Source organism: Amblyomma mixtum, chromosome 1 (assembly GCF_055824585.1).
Source record: "Amblyomma mixtum isolate Tamu chromosome 1, ASM5582458v1, whole genome shotgun sequence".
In the NCBI taxonomy this organism is placed as follows: domain Eukaryota; kingdom Metazoa; phylum Arthropoda; class Arachnida; order Ixodida; family Ixodidae; genus Amblyomma; species Amblyomma mixtum.
In genome coordinates this window covers 152,710,450-152,730,967 of record NC_143012.1, presented here as the reverse complement: position 1 = coordinate 152,730,967, position 20,518 = coordinate 152,710,450, and the positions used below count along the sequence as shown (strand labels likewise).

The following is a 20,518-nucleotide window of genomic DNA, read 5'->3' as shown; positions in this document are numbered from 1 at the left end:
TGTCATCACAACGTGACGATGCCTCCTGCGCACCAAGCTGCGCCGGTGCGAAGAACCTCAGCCCGGGCTCATCGGGACGTGTTCGATGCCGCCTGCAAAGCGAAGCACGCGCTAGGGGACACCAGCGGTGTCTTCCCCCTCTTATCTTGGAGACTGGAAGAGACTCTTATTCCCCCCCCCCCCCCCCCCCCCCCCGGTGGAAAGATGTAACGGCATACGACCTTCGCAACCAAGAGCGCGCTGCGGTATACAAATAAAGAAGAGGCGTGGGGCGAGCACATGGGTCGGCACACTCACTCATGAGTGCATTCATATCGCCTCACTCACACTCACACTAACGTCTGTGAGTGTGAGTGTGAGTGAGTGGTCGTGAGTGTGAGTGGACATGAGTGTGAGTGCGAGTGAGTGGATGTGAGTGAGGGTGGTCACGAGTGTGAGTGCGAGTGAGTGGTTGTGAGTTTGAGTAGATGTGAGTATGAGTGCGAGTGAGTGGATATGAGTGCCGGTGGTCATGAGTGTGAGTGCGAGTGAGTGGATGTCAGCATGGGTGGCCATGAGTGTGAGTGTGAGTGAGTGGATGTGAGTGTAAGTGGAGATGAGTGTGAGTGTGAGTGAGTGGATGTGAGTGTAAGTGGAGATGAGTGTGAGTGGATGTGAGCGTGAGTAGAGGTGAGTGGTGAGTGGACATGTTTGATGAGTAGATGTGAGTGGACATGAGTGGCAATGAGTGGCAATGATTGGTTGTGAGTGGACGTGAGTGGCAATGGGTGGTTGTGAGTGGACGTGAGTGGTGGGTGGACGCGACAGCGAAGTCGGTCGCGTATGTTTCGCGACCACGATACCCGCTTAGCTATTTTCATGTTGTTGACAGCTGAGGGAAGCAAATATTCACTACTGAGGGCGCTCGAGGCAGCATAAGGCATCAAGCTCGTGTCTTTGGACAATCGAAGCTGAGGATTCCGCTGGCACAGGAACGGCAATCTTTCGTTGCATTTGTAGTTCACCATTGGCACGGGCGCAGACCCTTCACGGATGCAATGAGCCGCTACAAGTTTTGTGAGATCCTTTATCGAATTTCGCACTGCCAATCCTGAAAATATAGACAGGTGTACCTTGCCACGCCCCCCAACGGCTCGATCTCATATACAAAAGAGTTACAATGCTTACTGCTGAAACAACAACTGTCCGCTTCTTGGCAATAACTACTGTAAGATGGAATCTCGAGTACTGCAGTGGACTCTTAGGTTTTCTTTTTCTATGCCCAGATGTGTGCATTGCAGAGCTCTGCTCTGGCCGTAATTTGTTGATTGGGCCGGACCCACGCGAAAACCTGACCTACTTGGCGCCTAAGCTTTGTCACTGGGGGAGTGAAATCGAAATAAGCTTGTGAAATGCGATTTTGTTTATTTTTCGTGTTTTCAGTGAAGTAAGTGGATCAGCTTCTGCTTGCACGCATTGATTTCAGCTATCCTACCCACACTGATATCTGGACTGCATGCGGTATCCTTTGATCCGGATACTACGATTTCCTCTGAGAACTTCTGGATAGCGCTTTTTTCCAGTAAAGTCCTTTAGTTTCAGAAGGGCGCGCGCTACAAAATGGCTCACAAGTTACCTGCATACGCATTCTTCTGCGAAAGACGTTTTAACAATAATCAGGTGAAATGTAAGCGCCCCTATCACCACGCGGATGCGCACGTGGTCTCCGCACGCACTAGCCTCAAAAACATCGCGCTGGTTTGTAAAACCTCCATCAGACAGGGATTACGTGCAATGCAGAAAACGTTCTGCACTGCAGACATGTACACAGATCGGTCACACATAGTAACTTAGGAGGTTTTGTAAATGGATTGCTAATGGCAACTCCCCCTAGCATCGTTATTATGCGGGGAAATCCTCTACTTGCGGCCCATTCCAGCCATTTTCCTTTCCGTGAGGAAATCACTCGATCGTTTGAAAAACACGCTCCATTTTCCATGCCACGAATGTATTCATAGTTGCCACTTGACTCCAATGTGTTCATGCAGAGTACGGAACGTCATTGTCAAGCAAGACCAAATATTGGTAATTAGACACCATCCAAGACTATTGTCAAGACAAACTCATTATCGTTTCTTAGACACCGTCATAGGCGTGCGCACAAGGTAGGGAGGAGAGCCTCCCCCCCCCCCCCCCTCAATCGTCTAAGCCCCCTAATCGCCAAGTCTGCCCCATACATTTACTCTGTCGGACCTGTTCCATCATTGTTTACAGTGCAGTGCTATGGCGAATCAGGTTTTTTAGTGGCCGAAGACCCATGATGTCGCGTTCCAAGAACTGTTTACTTGCCGGGTCATTTTGAGACAAGCTTTTCAGGTTCTTTTTTGCTGTGACAGTAACACAGAGCAAATCTATCACATTTTCTGGGATCTAGAGAGAACGAAAATTACTCTGGAAGCGCGATGTTACACTGATGCTTCAGCGACTCAGTGACTGCCTTCTTCTGCCGGTATTCACGTGGTGAACAAAGGGAGGGAAGGCCTCAGTGTGCTTGCGAACGTTTCAACAAGAGGGCTGTCTTCGTCTGGGTGAAGAGCTTTCCACAAGGCCTCTTGTGGAAATGCTGGCAAGCACACTGAGGCTTTCCCCTCCCTTTGTTCACATTTTGAGTGTGAAGGAACCAGCGGCCTATCCTCTCTATACCATATATTCCTCTGCCGATGTTACAGATTAAAATAAAAACTACTGCTGAATAATATCTTGTATATTTTAAAATTACATCACATGGAAATAAATGTTCTATAATCATTCCTCATCTTTGCGCTCCGTTCTGGCCGTAAGGGCCTAGGTGAGAGGTGGTTGAGATGGGGGGCAGGGGCACTGCGCTGAAACATGGCTCATTCTCATGGAGAACCGTGCGCACGCCTATGGACACCGTTCAAAAACTTGGCATCTTAGCTGACGCTGAAAACGCACTCATCGTCTCAGCAGCAAGCCCGGGAGCGCACGTTCGTACCATTCAGTGCATGCAATATGCGTGATGAGTGACCACTTCCACCGAGCAGTGAAACTGTGAAAATTGGCCTAATAGCCCGACAAAGCCTGGATGGCTCACCACCCCATCTCTGCGACTCAGGCTATGCTAGGGGAGCCACGAGGGAAGTCGGCTGCGTTAGTAAATTTCACCTCCCCTTCGTTGTTAGCAAACAAGGAAAGAGTGAGTGAACGTGAATGAGAGTGAGCGCGGACATGAGTGTGAGTGGTTGTGAGTGTGAGTGGCCATGAGTGTGCGTGAGTGGTTGTGAGTGCGAGTGGTCATGAGTGCGAGTGTGAGTGAGTGGTTGTGAGTGTGAGAGGACATGAGTGCGAGTGAGTGAGTGGTTCTGAGTGTGAGTGGACATGAGTGCGAGTGTGAGTGAGTGGTTGTGAGTGTGAGTGGTTGTGAGTGTGAGTGGACATGAGTGCGAGTGTCAGTGGACATGAGTGCGAGTGTGAGTGAGTGGTTGCGGATGCGAGTGGTCATGAGTGTGAGTGAGTGGTTGTGATTGCGAGTGGACATGAGTGCGAGTGTGAGTGAGTGGTTGCGGGTGCGAGTGGTCATGAGTGTGAGAGTGAGTGAGTGGTTGTGAGTGCGAGTAGTCATGAGTGTGAATGCGAGTGAGTGGTTGTGAGTGCGAGTGGTCTTGAGTGGGAATGTGAGTGAGTGTTTGCGAGTGTGAGTGGACATGAGTGTGAGTGTGAATGAGTGGATGTGAGTGCGAGTGGCCGTGAGTGTGAGTGTGATTGAGCCACCTCTATTGGTGCCGAGGTATGGGCGAGCACGAGGAGAGAGCGCGCGGCGCTAGCGCGTGAGGTTGAGAACGAAAGAGAATGGCTGCGGCCGGTTGTGTCCGAGTCTCCTGTGTCTGAGTCTCTGTGCCTTTCTCTGCGCGGGCCCGCCGTCCCGTAACAATATGCAAAGCGAAAGGGTGAGTTGATGGCAGTCCAATGTTCTAACCCACCACCATTGCCACTATGCTAGCCACCGTAGTTTTAATCAACGCATCTCGTATTCCTCAACCTGATTTGATCACATCACGGTGGTTTTGTTCTGTTGTTTGCTTCTCTGGGTTGTGTAAATTGTTTTCTTCTTGGGTTCCAGCTGCGTATGCATATAAATACCCATCACAGCTAATAAAGTTCAGTTGCGAGTCTAGTGCCTACCTTGTGTCTACTATCTGTGTCTTTCAAATTGTTTTGTGAACAAAGTAATATGTATATCACTGAGGTTGCAGTGCACATTTAGGTTCCCTAGCAGTTTTTGAGTTTTCACTCTGCATGTGAAAGAAAGCATTTAGTGTTTTGGAAATGCAGAGCTTTCATATTCAATGTATCAAATAATTTGGGAAGAATATTGGAGGTAGTAAAGTTGAGCGTGGGTTGGCAACTTTTTCGTCATTGTAATGCTTTGGTACACATCTGTGTTTGCATTTAGGCTCTGGGTGTCACCTGTTTATTGTGAAATTTCAGAGACTTGTGTGATACGAATGACACCCCGGTCCCTTAACTAGCACGTATGCTGTGCCTAATCATCCATTTCTGCCTACAGCACGTGGCTGTGCACGTTTTTCATCTGGGTATTCTACAAGGCAGAGACACAGTCGCACAATAACTGCCTTTAGCACCCATAATAACTGTTTTAAGTATTCTTTCTTTCCCCGAACAGTAACTGAATGGAATCTACTAACCAATGATCAAATTTCAAAATCATCACTGTCGGAATTTGTTTTAGGTATTGTTTAGAAACGTGTTGTCTTTAACTGTTTATACGCTCCATGGATCTAATTTGTATTATATGCTTTGTCTGTGTTATTGTTTTCATTATGTATCTATTGTATCCCACCCTGCTAAAATCCCCAGAGGGGATTGCAGTATTGATAAATAAATAAATAAAAATAAATAAATACAAGGGACTGTAATTCAAACTCGGACAGTTCAAACGGCGAGGTTACTTGAAACTGGAACTTTAGTCCCGTCGTCATGCAGGGCATTAAAGTGGGTCTGCTCAATTTGAACCAAGAGTAATTGGAACAATTTTTTGCTCCCATTCGAGTTAAAATTGTTAAGGGCCAACTCTTATGCTGTGCATAGTGATGTGCTGTTTCATGCTTGAACTTTTTTTGCTTTTTTCCCCTCTTTGGTAGCTGTACTAACCTTTGCACTTGGGTGTCACCCAGGCACCTTCACCAGGACGGATGTTGGTGTCCTCTGTGACTGGCTGACCAGCAGTCGGCGTGTGCACAGCCTGGAGTTGTGGTCAAGCAGCGCCATCGCTGGGCTCCTGGTGGAGACGTTGGCCGAGGCCCTGGAGGACAGCCACACCCTCACCCACATCAAGGTGGTCGAGTGCTGGAAGAACAAGACCCCCTGGCAGAGGGTCAAGAGCATGGTCAGTGCCCGCCCACCCTATTGGTGTTGGCAATACAATCCTGTCAGTGCCCAGCCACCCTATTGGTGCTGGCAATACAACCCTGCCTGTGCCCAGCCACCCTAATGGTGTTAGCAGTACAATCCTGCCTGTGCCCAGCTACCCTATTGGAGTTGACAATACAACCCTGCACGTGCCCAGCCACCCTAATGGTGTTGGCAGTACCATCCTGCCGGTGCCCAGCCACCCTATTGGTGTTGGCAATACAATCCTGTCAGTGCCCAGCCACCCTATTGGTGTTGGCAGTACAGTCCTGCCTGTGCCCAGACCCTATTGGTGTTGGCAATACAACCCTGCCTGTGCCCAGCCACCCTATTGGTGTTGGCAGTACAATCCTGCCTGTGCCCAGACCCTATTGGTGTTGGCAATACAACCCTGCCTGTGCCCAGCCACATTATTGGTGTTGGCAGTACAATCCTGCCTGTGCCCGGCCACCCTATTGGTGTTGGCAGTACAATCCTGCCTGTGCCCAGCCACCCTATTGATGTTGGCAATACAATCCTGTCAGTGCCCAGCCACCCTATTGGTGTTGACAATACAATCCTGTCAGTGCCCAGCCACCCTATTGGTGTTGGCAGTACAATCCTGTCAGTGCCCAGCCACCCTATTGGTGTTGACAATACAATCCTGTCAGTGCCCAGCCACCCTATTGGTGTTGACAATGCAATCCTGTCAGTGCCCAGCCACCCTATTGGTGTTGACAATGCAATCCTGTCAGTGCCCAGCCACCCTATTGGTGTTGACAATACAATCCTGTCAGTGCCCAGCCACCCTAATGGTGTTGGCAATACAATCCTGTCAGTGCCCAGGCACCCTATTGGTGTTGTCAGTACAATCCTGTCAGTGCCCAGCCACCCTATTGGTGTTGACAATACAATCCTGCCAGTGCCCAGCCACCCTATTGGGGTTGACAATGCAATCCTGTCAGTGCCCAGCCACCCTATTGGTGTTGGCAGTACAATCCTGTCAGTGCCCAGCCACCCTATTGGTGTTGAGAATGCAATCCTGTCAGTGCCCAGCCACCCTATTGGTGTTGACAATACAATCCTGTCAGTGCCCAGCCACCCTATTGGTGTTGGCAGTACAATCCTGTCAGTGCCCAGCCACCCTATTGGTGTTGACAATACAATCCTGTCAGTGCCCAGCCACCCTATTGGTTTTGGCAGTACAATCCTGTCAGTGCCCAGCCACCCTATTGGGGTTGGCAGTACAATCCTCGCGTTTGTGGGTTGAAGCAGCAGCTAAGACACTTTCTCACTGTGCTCATTCTAACTCTCTTTTATAGAGAATGCTTTGCTGATGCCACTAGTCATGCCCCTAGTGAATGAATGCCACATTTCTTTAACCTAATTTTCACAAATGCTAACCTGCTCTCTCGACAGACACTGTGTTTACTTCCTGGTGTCTTTCATTTTGTAGGTCTAACATTGACTTGTACTAAGGTGCGCAAAAAGCAGTATGCAGATATGACAAGGGCGTGGGATGAATGTGCTTCTCCCATGACTGAGTATACTGTTGTTCGGCCGCATCATTGTGAATTTGTGCGAAGTGAGGAAGCTTGTTACCGTATTTGCTCTCCTAATTTGCGCGCCCCCAACTTTTTACCTTTATGTTTTTTAAAGAAACATTTACTCGCACATTTTGCACTCTCTGCTGTGCAATCACACCAGCATGCACGCGGGTGCTCACAGGGCAGGCTTGGGAAGATCAGTGTGGCTGCTAAAGGTGAGTGAGTGGTGTAAAAGAAGTCGGTGATCCGTTTTTAAATTGCTTTCAGTACGAAAAACTCAACTGTGCATTGTTTACTCAACCCACTTGCATCGGCGGTCACATTTCCCTGCGAACGGCTTCGAGAGCAAACTTCCTGTAACGTCCAGAGCGTGCGTCATGCCAGAATCGAAACTGCCAAGCAATTGGCTTTTCTGTTTGCTGCTACTCAGGCGGGTGCCAGACTGCATGCGAGGGTGCCGTTTTATCGCCTTTTATTTTCATTTGCCTCTCAGTGCTGACTTTACAATTATCTGCGCACATGTGTCGTCATGCCATCACATGAAGGGTCGCTGGCCGAGGTGGTGGGGAGGTGGGGAGATGCATCGACTTAGTATATTTGGAGCAAACTTTTTTTTTATCAGTGAGGGACACGAGTGGGGTGTCGATTTATATGCAGCAATATTCTGTACACATTGCTCGTTATGACTTTTGTAGAGCTTTTAGGGCATGTTCGCGAAATCTCCGCATAAGTTGTGCACCCCGCCTTTTTGAAGCCCTACTTTTAGGAGAGAAAATTCACAAATTATGCGAGTAAATACGTTAGTACATTCCTCCTTCCAGCGACTGAAAGAGGACCTGAAATGGTTTTTTAAGAATTCGAGGTTATTCAAAAATTCCAGTGCATGAAGCTTCAAGGTGAAGCACGCGAAGTAGTCTTGGGCTAGCATTTAAAACAGCGAAATAATCGCCAATTAAAACAGTGTCAATGTTCAGGCTTCTCGCTGCGCTGGAGAAGTGCGGGAAAACGTGATAACGTGACGAAATTTCAGAGGTCCGCTGCCTTTGCCAACGTGCTGCCGTGCATTGTCCAGTGTCGCCAAACAATGCTTTGTGGGCTTGACCTTCGGTGACGTTGGTTTTCTTACTTGAAACAACCGTAAAACGTAGCACCGCCTTACGTGATGTCATCATTGCAGTCTCTGCTCATCGCCCGTGCTCTGCAGAGAAGCCTGAACACCAATGCAGCTTTATTTGGCGATTACGTCACCATTTTGGATGCTAGCACAAAAAGCTAAAGCTATTGCATGCTTTTATGTGTATGTTACACACAACCTACCCCTTTAAACTCGTCGAATTCTAAAACTTCTATAGTTGCCCTTTAGCCAAGGCAGTGCCTGAAGGCATTTTAATGCCCCATATAAATATTTATGACTTGATGTTCAGTATTAGCCTCTTGAAACGCTTGTCTGTGGGTCTCCAAGATCTGCTGGATTGGCTGTCATCTATGCAAGCCACCTTCGACTTAGGGGACCCTACCTCATGCTTTCTTAGTCGATAGGTGTTTTACGAGGTTGCAGCTGAACGTGGACAGCTGGGATTGTACTTGGTTTGCATCTACCCGGCTGCTGTGCACACCAGTTAGAAGTACTAGGTTTGGTTATTATTTCATTCATCTATTCTTTTGTAGCAAAACTAAAAGCAGGTGCAGTAGTACAGCACAAAACACAAGCGTCTGTGTACACTGAGGTTTTCTCATCTTTTTTTTTCTTGCTATCACGGTATTGGTTGCTGTCACTCTGGGCTGGCACTGCTGGCTAAAGACACGGTTATTTCGAGAGATGTGGGAGAGGCCTTTGCCCTGCAGTGGGCACAGTTGAGGATGGTGATGAACCCAATCAAGAGCGTACTAAGAAAAGCAGTCAGGCTCATACATCATCGGTATGATCGCCATTTTTCCCTTTTGTGCCTTGTCTTGTTTGAACCTAACCCCTCCATCCATGCCCTCGCATTAAGTCACTAAGTTCCTCCACTGCATCGTCACTTCATCTTATCTTGTTTCATTTAATGTGTATACATTTTTCTGACGTTCCCCACTTGACCAGGTGTCACTGTAACCTTAATGATAAGCTCTACTTGGCTCATACTAATTCATACATATACTAGTTTGTTTCCGTGGATGATCTAACACTAGAACTTAATCTCTGCAGTAACCCAGTTTTTCCATTTAGCTCATTTTTAACAGCAATTGATGTGTGTGATGTTTTGTATTTAATTGTACTGTATTCACTGCATAATGCTTTTTATTTTACCTTAGCGCACCTCTATTAAATTGTATTTGTCATATACTTACCGTATTACACTTAGTTCCTTGTGTTGTACCCTGGCTTATTATTGTGTATTCTGTTTATTCTTTTCGATGCATCAGCATCAAAAGGGTCTATGCAAGCGGAAATGGCAATCGCCGTCAGTCAGTAGCCAGTGGGCTACTGAGGCGGTGGGCAGCTGGCAACCTGCCGACTGGTCTATGAACAGAATTACAGTGCAATCCACTTATAACGATATTGAGAAAACGGGAAAATTCGATCGTTATATCTGGACCGCCAAAAAAAATAAAGAAAAAAAAGCAAACGAGAGCACGCATGCATTTTCCCGTGCATGCAGACTTACCTACTTGCCAGCGATGATTCAGTCGGATAGAACAAAGCTAGTCACTAAAGAACACTGAACACTTTATTGCTCTACATATAAAGAGAATAAATAGGTTAATCACGCTTAAAAAAGTCTGTGAAATCCGCGCTTGCTTGAGCGGCAGCTGAAGCTTAATTATTTCCGTATGCATCGTCTCTAGCTGCTGCGCGTACATGTGCGGCAGTCCTGTACCATGCATAAAGCCTGTCAGCGACTGGATGGACTGTAAGGCACTTCGTGAAGACATTGGAGCCGGCGTGGTGGTGTCACTGCCATCGTTGTCAATGCTGCCGTCATCGTCATCACTTTTTTCATCATCGCTCGATGCCGCTTTTTGTCGCAATAGCTGCTCCTCGGCAATGGCCTCATCGGTGAATTCCTCACACGAAGTAGCAGCGTTGTCAGTGTTCAAAAAGTCGTCTAAGAGTGCTCCGCCGGCATTGTCGGAAACGGCAACATGATTCCAGAGTGCACCCACATCGGCAGTTTCGGGGAGCAAGTCATCTGTCCCTTCTGAGACAGCACAGTCGGGACGCACGAAGCCTGCTTTTCTAAAGCAGTTCTTGATTGTGGACTGCTTCACCTCGTACCACGCACCATACACAAACCGCACCGCTTCGATCAAGCTCACCTTCAGGTGAGGAGGCCCGGAAGCATGCTCTGGCGATATCGAGCGGTCTATTTTTAAGATCAGCCATTCGAGCATGCGACGTCTGTAGAGGGCCTTGAAATTGGCAATTACGCCTGTGTCCATGGGCTGCAGACCTGCCGTGGTGTTCAGAGGCAGGAAGACCAACTCAACAGACGTCAGCTTCACGCTGACGCTGTGTGCAGAGCAATTGTCGAGGAGTAGGACAACTTTCCTCTTCTTTCGTTCCATTGCGCCGTCAAACTTGAGCAGCCATTCATAAACAGGTCGCGAGTCATCCACGCTTTCTTGCTATTCCGATAGCGGACTGGAATATGTTGGTTCCTGAAGCAGTGGGGCCTCTTGGATTTCCCAATCACAAACGGCTTGAGACGCTCGCTACCGTCCATGCTGGCGCACAAAAACACTGTCACTCGGACCTTGCTGTGCTTTCCACCGATGCATGGGTCCCCTTTGAGCGCGTGCGTCCTTGAAGGCAGCATTTCGTAGAACAACGCTGTCTCGTCCCCATTGAAAATGTTCTTTTCCTCATAGCGCTCCAACAGCTCGGGCAGTTTTGTCGCCAGCCACTCGTCTTTCGCCGACACGTCCAGCGAGGCAGCCTCCCCGACCACGCTTTTATAAACAATGCCGTGGCGATTCTTGAACCTCTGGATCTATCCTCCGCCGGGCTCGAAGTTTTCACGTCCCAGAAGCAAAGCGAATGTCTTCGCCTTTGCAGACAGAATTGGTCCTGTGATCGGAACATTCCGGTTGCGAGCGTTCAGGAACCACTGGTAGAGACTCTCTTCGACATCTCTGTACAAAGGGTCTCTAACCCTCTTTCTCTGGTCGTCGTGGCCGCTGGAGCCAGCCTTCTCGAGGACATCTACAGCCTTGATTCTTGTCGAAATAGTTGACTGCGAAAGCCCATACTTTTTAGTGAGGCTTCCTACCTTGAAGCCCTGCCGGAAATCCTTGTGAATCTGGTGCTTCACCTCGAGAGAGATCGCCGTCCGCTTAGTCGGCGCCATCTTCCACGTACAATCGTGTGATCGTGGCGATAGCGATACGGCCGCACCCTTCGCACGGCACAGCGGTGGCCAACGGACTGGCGGCCAAGCAAACGCTCCCCTTCTCCCCACCTTCTCTCTCCAGCGATTGCGATGATGATGGCGCTTACTTCCAAAGGCCGCATGCATCGCCTCCTTGCGGATTTCTCCACAACGGTCTATTTGCGGCACTTTTCCCGTCATTCTCTTCAAATAATTTTATTTTTTTTTGCAAACATTCATACGAAATTTCCTAGTAAGTACTTTCCAGGCGGTCAAAATTCTATTGTTGTATCCGATATATCGCCGATAATCGTATCGTTATATGTGGTTTATTTTTACATAGGGGTAATGGGAAAATTGATAAATCTAAATAATTTGATCTATATAACCGATATATCGTTATATCTGGTATCGTTATAAGTGGACTACACTGTAGTATGCTACCTCTGGTATAACAAACCTTAGTGCATGGGTACCTCACTATAATGGCCTTTCAAGTGCTAACGTTGGATATAATGAACTTTAATATGGACCTTAGTAAATGAATATGAACCTAGATATAGAATATGTATATAGTATAGTATATAGAATAGTATAGTATATAGAATATGAACCTTTAATAAGAGACTTAGTATATGACCTCATTATAATGGCCTTTCATGTGCTAACGTTGGATATAATGAACTTTAATATGAACCTTAGTGTTTGAATACGAACCTAGATTAGAATATGTATATAGTGTAGTATATAGAATAGTATAGTATATAGAATATGAACCTTTAATAAGAGACTTAGTATATGACCTCACTATAATGGCCTTTCATGTGCTAACGTTGGATATAATGAACTTTAATATGGACCTTAGTATATGAATATGAACCTAGATATAGAATATGTATATAGTATAGTATATAGAATAGTATAGTATATAGAATATGAACCTTTAATAAGAGACTTAGTATATGACCTCATTATAATGGCCTTTCATGTGCTAACGTTGGATATAATGAACTTTAATATGAACCTTAGTGTTTGAATACGAACCTAGATTAGAATATGTATATAGTGTAGTATATACAATAGTATAGCATAGTGTAGTATAGGATATAGAATACAAACCTTTAATGCGAAGCTTAGTATACCACCTCATTATAATGGCCTTTCAGTGCTAACGGTGGATATAACGAGCTTTAATATGCCAAGTCGGATATAAAAAGTGTGTCAACCTCGGATATAGCAAACATTTAGCTTCTGATGCGTCCAAGTGATTCACCGAGGATTGCCTAATTTTTTCCTCACTCCTGTAATAGCCCCACTAGGGGCTGTAGGCCTGCTGCGGTGGCTCAGTGGTTATGGTGCTCGACTGCTGACCTGAAAGACGTGGGTTCGATCGCGGCTGGCACGGTCAAATTTTGATGGAGGTGAAATTCTAGAGGCGCGTGTACTGTGCGATGTCAGAGAGAGAGAGAGAAAAACTTTATCATGGCAAGTGTGTTTAGACCCCCCTTGGGTCCCTGGACCACCGCACGGTCCCACTCTACGTCGGAACGTTCGTGTGGTGTTTGTCCATGACGTCGGCACCCCGAAGCACCGCAGCAAGCTGCGATGGCGGGTCCGGAGACGAGAGCACGACCCACCAGTCCTCCCAACTTGATAACGCGGGCTGTCCCTGTGGGGGAGGATCAGCAGGGCAGCCGAAAAGGATGTGGGAGAGTGTGGCGTGAGGGTCGCCGCACAGGGTGCATGCAGGGGAGGTGCCACAGTAGTGGGATAGCAGCTGAGGGGATGAGAGAGAGCGGGTCTGGAGGCGTCTCCAGAGGATCTGTTGGGAATGGGTAAGAGAGGGGTGTGGAGGAGGGTAAGTCCGACGGTCCAAGCGGTGCATTTGCGTGAGCTCTGCAAAGGTGTGCGCCCGTTCTCTCGAGAAACCTGGTGTCAGTGCACGTAAGGAACCCCAGGTGGTCGAAATTTCTGGAGCCCTCCACTACAGCGTCCCTCATAGCCTGAGTTGCTTTGGGACGTTAAACCCTAATAAACCAAAACAGACTAGGGTCTGTAGGATGTAGTATAAATAAATAAATTGCCGACACACTGAGTTGTGCCTGCAGGTGCGACGCAACAGCGGTCTGGTGCAGTGTGCCGCCGGATTTGCTCTGGGCTCGGAGCTGAAGCGTGCCGCACTGGCCTACGAACTGGTGGCACCCTGGCACCCACAGCTGCTGGCAGCTGTGCAGTGCATGGGGTCCCTGGACAGAGCCCAGGCTGAGAAGCGGATTCGAGACGGCGCAGATCGACTGCACGCCAGGGTAGGTTTTGCTTCGCATGAAACTCATCTTCTGTCTTGCGTCTGGTAGAACACCAGAATTTCATTGATGCAGTCTCGAAAAATGCGGAGAAAATTGTATCATCCAAAAAAATGTGTTATCCAAAACTGCTGATGGTTTTTCACGATTGAGCTGCATTAATAAACTGCAAAGGATTTATTGACACTCTCGTTTATTAAAAAGGCTGGTAGGGTTTTTCAGTGTAGGGTTGGAAGAGCTTATATACAGTTGAACCTCGATACAGTAAAAGCTCGTTAATTCGAAATCGCTTAATTCAAACCGCCGGTTAATTCGAACTGATGCCCGGGTCCCTGCAAAGCCCTATGTATATCAATGGGCCAGAACTCCCGATAATTCGAGCATACTGGTATTCATGTCGGTTAATTCGAACTAGGAGCCGACAGCCGACATTGCTTCTCGCAAATAGAAGTCGCCTTGTAACGAGTACAATGCATTAATTTTTCTTTTTTTGATATGCACAACAATAAGAAAAAAGCCAGCGCGCATTTTGGCACGCACGAGGCAAGCCGCGAATTTTCTTGCTGGAGCCTCCGGCGTTGTTGTTGCGACTGAGAGAAGGATGAAAAGGAAAGTGCACGGGCCTGCCTACTGGCTCAAGCCGAGCCACCACCGCTGCCACGTGCAGATAGAGGAGAGTTCAAAGATAAAAGGAAAGAAAAGACGCGCGTCACAACAACTGCATCCGCTGCAGCGGACGCTGGCTGAAAAAACAGATAAGCAGCCGAAGCCGCGCTCGCTCCACACCACTCTCCAGCGCATGCCATAGCAGGTTTTCTCTTCCGCGCGGGCGCCGCCGCCGATGCTCCGGAGCAAGCCGTTGTAGGTCTTCGTTGCGCTGTGGCGGCCGCGATCGGTGGAATGCAGCACCATGTGTAGTCTTTTCTTGTTGTGTGTTACATGAGCTTGCTCGTTTGTGTGGTGTCTCGCTGGTAACGTCTCATCGACTGTGCCGATCATGGCTAGCCGTGGAAGTTCTCGGCAAAGGACTTAAAGACGAAAGTTGAAATGTTGCAGGCGGTCGAACGTGGTCTCTTAACAAAGACAGCGATTGCCGAGAAGTATGGCATCAAAAAAAGCACGTTGTCTACCTACATCAAGAACAAGTACTCTGTCATCGATGCTTACTAAAAGGAGATTGAGCCCTCGCGGAAAAGACTACGGACGTCGGCTTACCCCGAGATGGAGACTGCTGTCATTACGTGGATATTCCATTAAGTGGACCCATAATTGCTGTGAAGGCAGCGGACTTCGCCGACCAAATGGACATCAGCGACTTTAGTGCATCGAAAGGCTGGTTATCTTGTTTCAAGGCCCGCCACGGGCTGACGTTTAAAAACGTCTGTGGAGAGGCAGCCGCAGTCGACAAAGAAACCTGTGAAAATTGGGTCTCAGGTGAACTGAAGGAGTATCTTGCTGATTACTCGCTCAGCGATGTCCTCAATGGAGATGAAACCGCCCTTTATTTAAGTTGCTCCCAAACAAGACTGTGAGTTATAAAGGTTATGCGTGCTCGGGTGGAAAGCGCAGAAAGGAAAGAGTTACCGTGCTAGTGTGCGCGAATGTGACGGGCACGGAATGGTGCCGCTTGCTAGTGATAGGCAGAGCAGCGAAGCCTCGTTGCTTTAAAGGCGTGAAGACTCTCCCTGTTGAGTACACTTGGAACAAAAAGTCGTGGATGACGCGAGCAATCATCACGAACTGATTGTGCACACTCGACAGAAAGTTTGCGGCACTGAATAGAAATATTCTTTTGTTCGTCGACAACTGTTTGGCGCATTGTGACGTCAATGGACTGAAGGCGATCCGTCTGGCATTTTTGCCAAAAAACACTACTGCTGTGCTGCAGCCTATGGACCTTGAGATTATTAAAAATCTCAAGACACTGTACAGGTGCCACCTCCTAGAGTGGATTCTTGTAGGAAGCCGTATGATGTCAACCTGCGCGGAGCTCGCCACATGCTGGCAACATCGTGGAATGCCGTCAAGGCAGACACTATCGCGAACTGTTTCCGCAAGTGTGGCTTCAGCGAAACCACAGAAGCCTGCAGCACAGCAGACTTGGATGTTCAAGTGGGTCAAGGTGATGGCTCCATCGTGCTGGACCCTGCCTACGCTATTTTATCGGAGGGTGTTGACTTTGAGAGCTTTATCGACGTAGACAACGGCGTGGAGACAATGGGGCCTTTAACTGACACCGAGATTATTGAGGCTGTGTGCAGTCAGCAGCACAACTCACACGCGGCGAGCACGCCTGACAGCGATGACAAGTCCGACAAAGAGGACGATCTGTTGCCTCCTCAGAGTGCATGTGATGCAGCATCGGCACTCGATCTGGCTGCGCACTATTTCTCCACTGATGAGAATTCGGATGCTGCGCTCGAGATGTTGGGCAAGTTGCAGAGAATGCTTCTCGAGTCACAGCGAAGAAAGCTCAAACAAATGCAAATCACCGATTATTTTTCATTTTGATATGCTTCAATCGACATTCTTTTGTTAATAAACATGTTTTTGAACCATAAATAGTGTCATATTTCATCATTAAGCTTGACGCTCACGTGGGTACACTTACCATTAGTTCCAGGTGCATAAATTGATTGGATATCTTTATTTCCTTTTTGGTGTTTGGACTCGCATGATTTTGATACCCGCAATCGCCGACCTCAAAGAGTAGTAGCGTGTATTGCTCGATAACGATCCCAGATATGGCTATTTTGGCTTCGGCCCTAGCAGCCAAATGCAATGGCCATTTTTTTTTGTCATCTGCTCGTTAATTCAAACTCCACTTAATTCGAAAAAATTTTTCAGTCCCCCTCGAGTTCGAATTAACGAGCTTTTACTGTATAACGAACCGCTATGAAACGAGGTTCGCGATGCAAAGAACTTTTTTTTTTCATTTGAGTGTTTTACTTTCATTGAAATGCATGTATTTTTTCTTTCGATTTAACAAAGCAGTTTCGCGACTTAGTTTTGGCATCTGAAGCACCTCATCCGCTTCCGGCGTTTCGACCAATCAGATGTGGCTGCTGCAGCAGATTATGACGGTCGTTATTATGACACAAGCTTGGAATACGGACCCTGCACTTCGTAGTTCAGTATCATGAATCACGTAGAGCATTGTTTATATATATTACAAGCAGGTCACTCAGAATAGCAAAGTGCTCACTGTTATTGGGGATTGTATGATGCAACCATCAACAAAAGGTCTGATACGTGATGAAATGTTATTTGCCAGATAATGTGCATTATTGTAATGAAAAAGTAGCGGGGCAAAAATGCTTCCTTGATGCTTTCCATTATGCATTCATGGGGGATGTGTGTCTGCCTTGACCATGCATATGTGTATTATGGTTTTCTCAACACGTGTGCTCCTTGTATTACTGTGTCATGACTTGCTATCGTCACCAACCCTTTGCCCACTGATCCCGCATTTCTGGCCCTGGTGTGCTGGAGAAGGTGAGGGGCAGAATCCCATATGCTCGACCTCTCTACCCTTCTTTGCATCGACCCCACTTGTGAATTTCTCATATCATGCAATTTAGACAGACGTGATCGTAATTGCCTGCACCGAATTCGTCTGGACGTTGCCTTCACTAAATTCTAGCTTTATAAAATTGGTGCCTCAAGCAGCTCTCTGTGCTCGACATGTGGTGTGCACGAGGATCTTCAGCACTTGATCTGCCGCTGCCAAATCTTTAGTCCCCATCGCAGGGCACTGTTAAGTGCTTTAGGACTCCGTCAGGACGACCCAGTGCACCTGGAGCATGTCCTTGGACCCTGGACTGATGCGACTTCAGCTGAGTGAGGGACAAGAGCTTTGTTAGTTTTTCTCAGGGACACGGGTTTAGTGGGCATCCTTTGATAATTGTGAGTACGTGAGTGTTGAGTATGCATAATGTCACCTTTCTTTTTTCCCTTTTTTTCTTTTTTTTTCACCCTCTTCTTTCACCCTCATCTGGAGTGGCATGCCAGCCCATAACCAGGCAGACCTCTCCATTATTCATTAAAGTCTCTCTCTCTCCACCCTTCCTGATGTTCAGCCGTCTCTTTCTCACTATGCTTTTGCGGAGTGGCTTCGACACTTGGCTGCTAACTCCAAGGCCGCGGTGTCACGTTCCAAGCCGTGGCTGGTGAATTTCAGTGCAGTGCAGATGCTGCATCGAATAAACCCACATGCCACCTGTGCTTCTTTGTGAAAAATCCAGGCGCTAACAAAAAACGACACAGAGGGGACACAGCGCTTGCTCGCAACTACAAGAATTTTTATTCAGAAACTTCTATATATACAACAAAAACCAAAACAAACCCAGAGTAATCACACGCCACATGCCGACCGATGTGCAAGAAAAGATTACCTCGCTGTTTTCAATCGCTCTTTCAAAACACCTATCTCTCTGCTAGACAAGCCAGCCGACGGGTCACTAACACATGTATTCCCCATTTCCGTGATAATCGCAGAAATGGGGAATACATGTGTTAGTGACCCGTCGGTTGGCTTGTGTAGCAGAGAGATAGGTTTTTTGAAAGAGCGATTGAAAACAGCGAGGTAATCTTTTCTTGCACATTGGTCGGCATGTGGCGTGTGATTACTCTGGGTTTGTTTTGGTTTTTGTTGTATATATAGAAGCTTCTGAATAAAAATTCTTGCAGTTGAGAGTAAGCGCTTTGTCCCCTCTGTGTCGTTTTTTGTTAGCGCCTGGATTTTTCGCAGTGAATGTATACCGACTAGCTCAGCTTTCTGCCCTGTTGCAACCTGTGCTTCTTTCCGCGTGCAGTTCTGGCAGCTCGCTGGGATAGTCAGCGAGGAACTGGTCTGCTACAAGCAGCAGCCTGGCCCTGGTGGTGACGGCAGTGCACATCGCCAGGTGCAGCTGGACGACCTCAGCAGCAAAGCGTTGCTGCACATCTGCTCCTTCCTCAGGGTCTCCGATGTGCTGCAGCAGGATGAGGACGATGAAGAAACGCCGCGAGGGAAAGGGAAGCGGCGCACTTCCAAGAAGGAGAAGGGTCGCAGGAACAAGAAGACCGGATGAAGGATGCCGACTTCGGCAAAGCACGCATCTCTCATCCGAGTGCGAGGAGCACTGTGAGCCTTGCGTGTGTTGCGGGGAGTTGAGGACATGTGTGGAACAAGACAGAATCCGGTTTCATTAACGCGCAGTGCTGGTTATTGTTTCCTGCGCGTGCACTATTTGCCTGTTATACGTGTCATTTCTTGGTGTTCTTGCACTTGGAACCTGCATATTTCATAGAGGTTCCTAGATAACAGTGGCATTTCTAGTCGATTTGCCCAAGAGTGAAATAACACCTTATTCGCAAAGAGTTATTCACCTTAAATTGATTGCTTGTATGTCCTTTATTCTAAGTTTGCACATAAAACAACACTGCAACTATTTACTTTTCTCTTGATAAGGGAACATTAACCATTAGTGCAGTAGATCGAGATAATCGTGCATTTCTTGTATTCTTTTTTTTTATTAAGTGTCTTTGTAGTAAACGTGATTTTTATCAATCATCCTTTCACTTTAATGCCCCAGTGAAGCTATTTATGAATGCTTGGTTACACTTGTGCTCTAATTATATTTTTTGTTGTTAGTTTAGGTTATAATGAAGACAGGGATCATCTTGAGAATTTCAAAAGAAGTGCCTATTGTTAGTCGTAATAAATACAGCTATTGTAATTATGTAGTTGTGAATAGAACCTCATGTATGAAGGCTCTCCATTGCCCATTTTTGAGCAGTTTTTCTTTTTTTTGTACTTGCATAGGATGACGGCCAGTGTTCGAGATAGTGACGTGCTATATAGTAAAGTATATATCTGCTAAGTTTGCATTCAGTGCGCTCTGTTATAGCAGCTACTGTTCCCCAGTGAAAGCACCTCTGTTTATAAAACGAACACGATACCTCGCACATTCACTTAAAGTGGCTGCGAAAAGTGCTGACAGTTTATACGCCTTTGTTTCTTAACTTGGCGGCCATGAATGTACCCAAAACTAGCTTTGCACTTCCAGGTGCCATGAAACTGTTGTCACTTGCAGTGAGTTGAAGTTGCCTTGGAAATTCACCATAAAGCTTTAATTTCTAATTAAATCTGTATCTAAAAGTAAGGCCCATTTTGTGTTTGCACATTAGATTCTTTGTCTGTGAATGACAGATTTACCAATTTCTGAGTTAATAACGTTAATATTGAGAGGAATGGTCCTGGACGTGGCACAGTTTGTATATGCATGCATGCAAACTCTGCATAGTCACTGTCCTGTCATGTTTGCTACTCTATTTCGTTGACGGAGATTAATCACCCTGACACCTGCTGACAGAAATGATAAAAAGGCTTTCTTCAAGTCCAGTCTTTACGGCATCAGCTCCATTCCTCTGTGCTTTTCTGTGATACTCTGCTGTGGTTTTGACAAAGAGGAAGACAGGTCTGGAGGTGGTATTCATTCAACTTCTGTATTTTCAGAACATATCTGTTTAAGCCACTAGTTATGTACTGGCTTGTAAATCATTCATTTTGCACATCCACAATGCATGGAGGCCATTGCAAGAAAGCAGTGGTGTTTCTTTGTGGGACCAGGACAGCCTGTGTAGTATTAATAGTATTATGCTCTTGTCCAAAACACCAAAACTGAAAAATAAACTTTGCAGACAACGTTATTTTGGTGGTTCTTTTATTGTTGACCAAATGGCAATGGCACGAAAAATGATTAAGGTGAGTGAGTGAGGAGTGCAGTGGCGATTTCAAAGTCAGGAGCCAGGTGGACAAGCACGACTATGAGGCCGGATATCGTTGTGGACAGTGCGATGCGGCGAGAAAGATGGAAGTGATTATGAGCCAGCATACGAAGGTTTGCAAACATCTCAGGCAATT

The 20,518-nt window shown here is 47.0% G+C and overlaps 1 protein-coding gene across 3 annotated transcripts in view; it reads left to right on the top strand.

Moving 5' to 3' along the window:
• The window catches only part of LOC149368006 (uncharacterized), a 50,630-nt gene extending 30,326 nt beyond the window's left edge, over positions 1-20,304 (top strand). For all 3 annotated transcript variants that reach the window (XM_089558188.1, XM_089558198.1, XM_089558179.1), the window contains exons 7-9: positions 5,196-5,407; positions 13,417-13,614; positions 18,426-20,304. In XM_089558188.1, the coding sequence (XP_089414314.1) occupies positions 5,196-5,407; positions 13,417-13,614; positions 18,426-18,683 (668 nt within the window). In that variant the 3' untranslated portion in view covers positions 18,684-20,304. The remainder of the gene's footprint in view (positions 1-5,195; positions 5,408-13,416; positions 13,615-18,425) is intronic.
• The last annotated feature ends 214 nt before the right edge of the window (positions 20,305-20,518 follow it).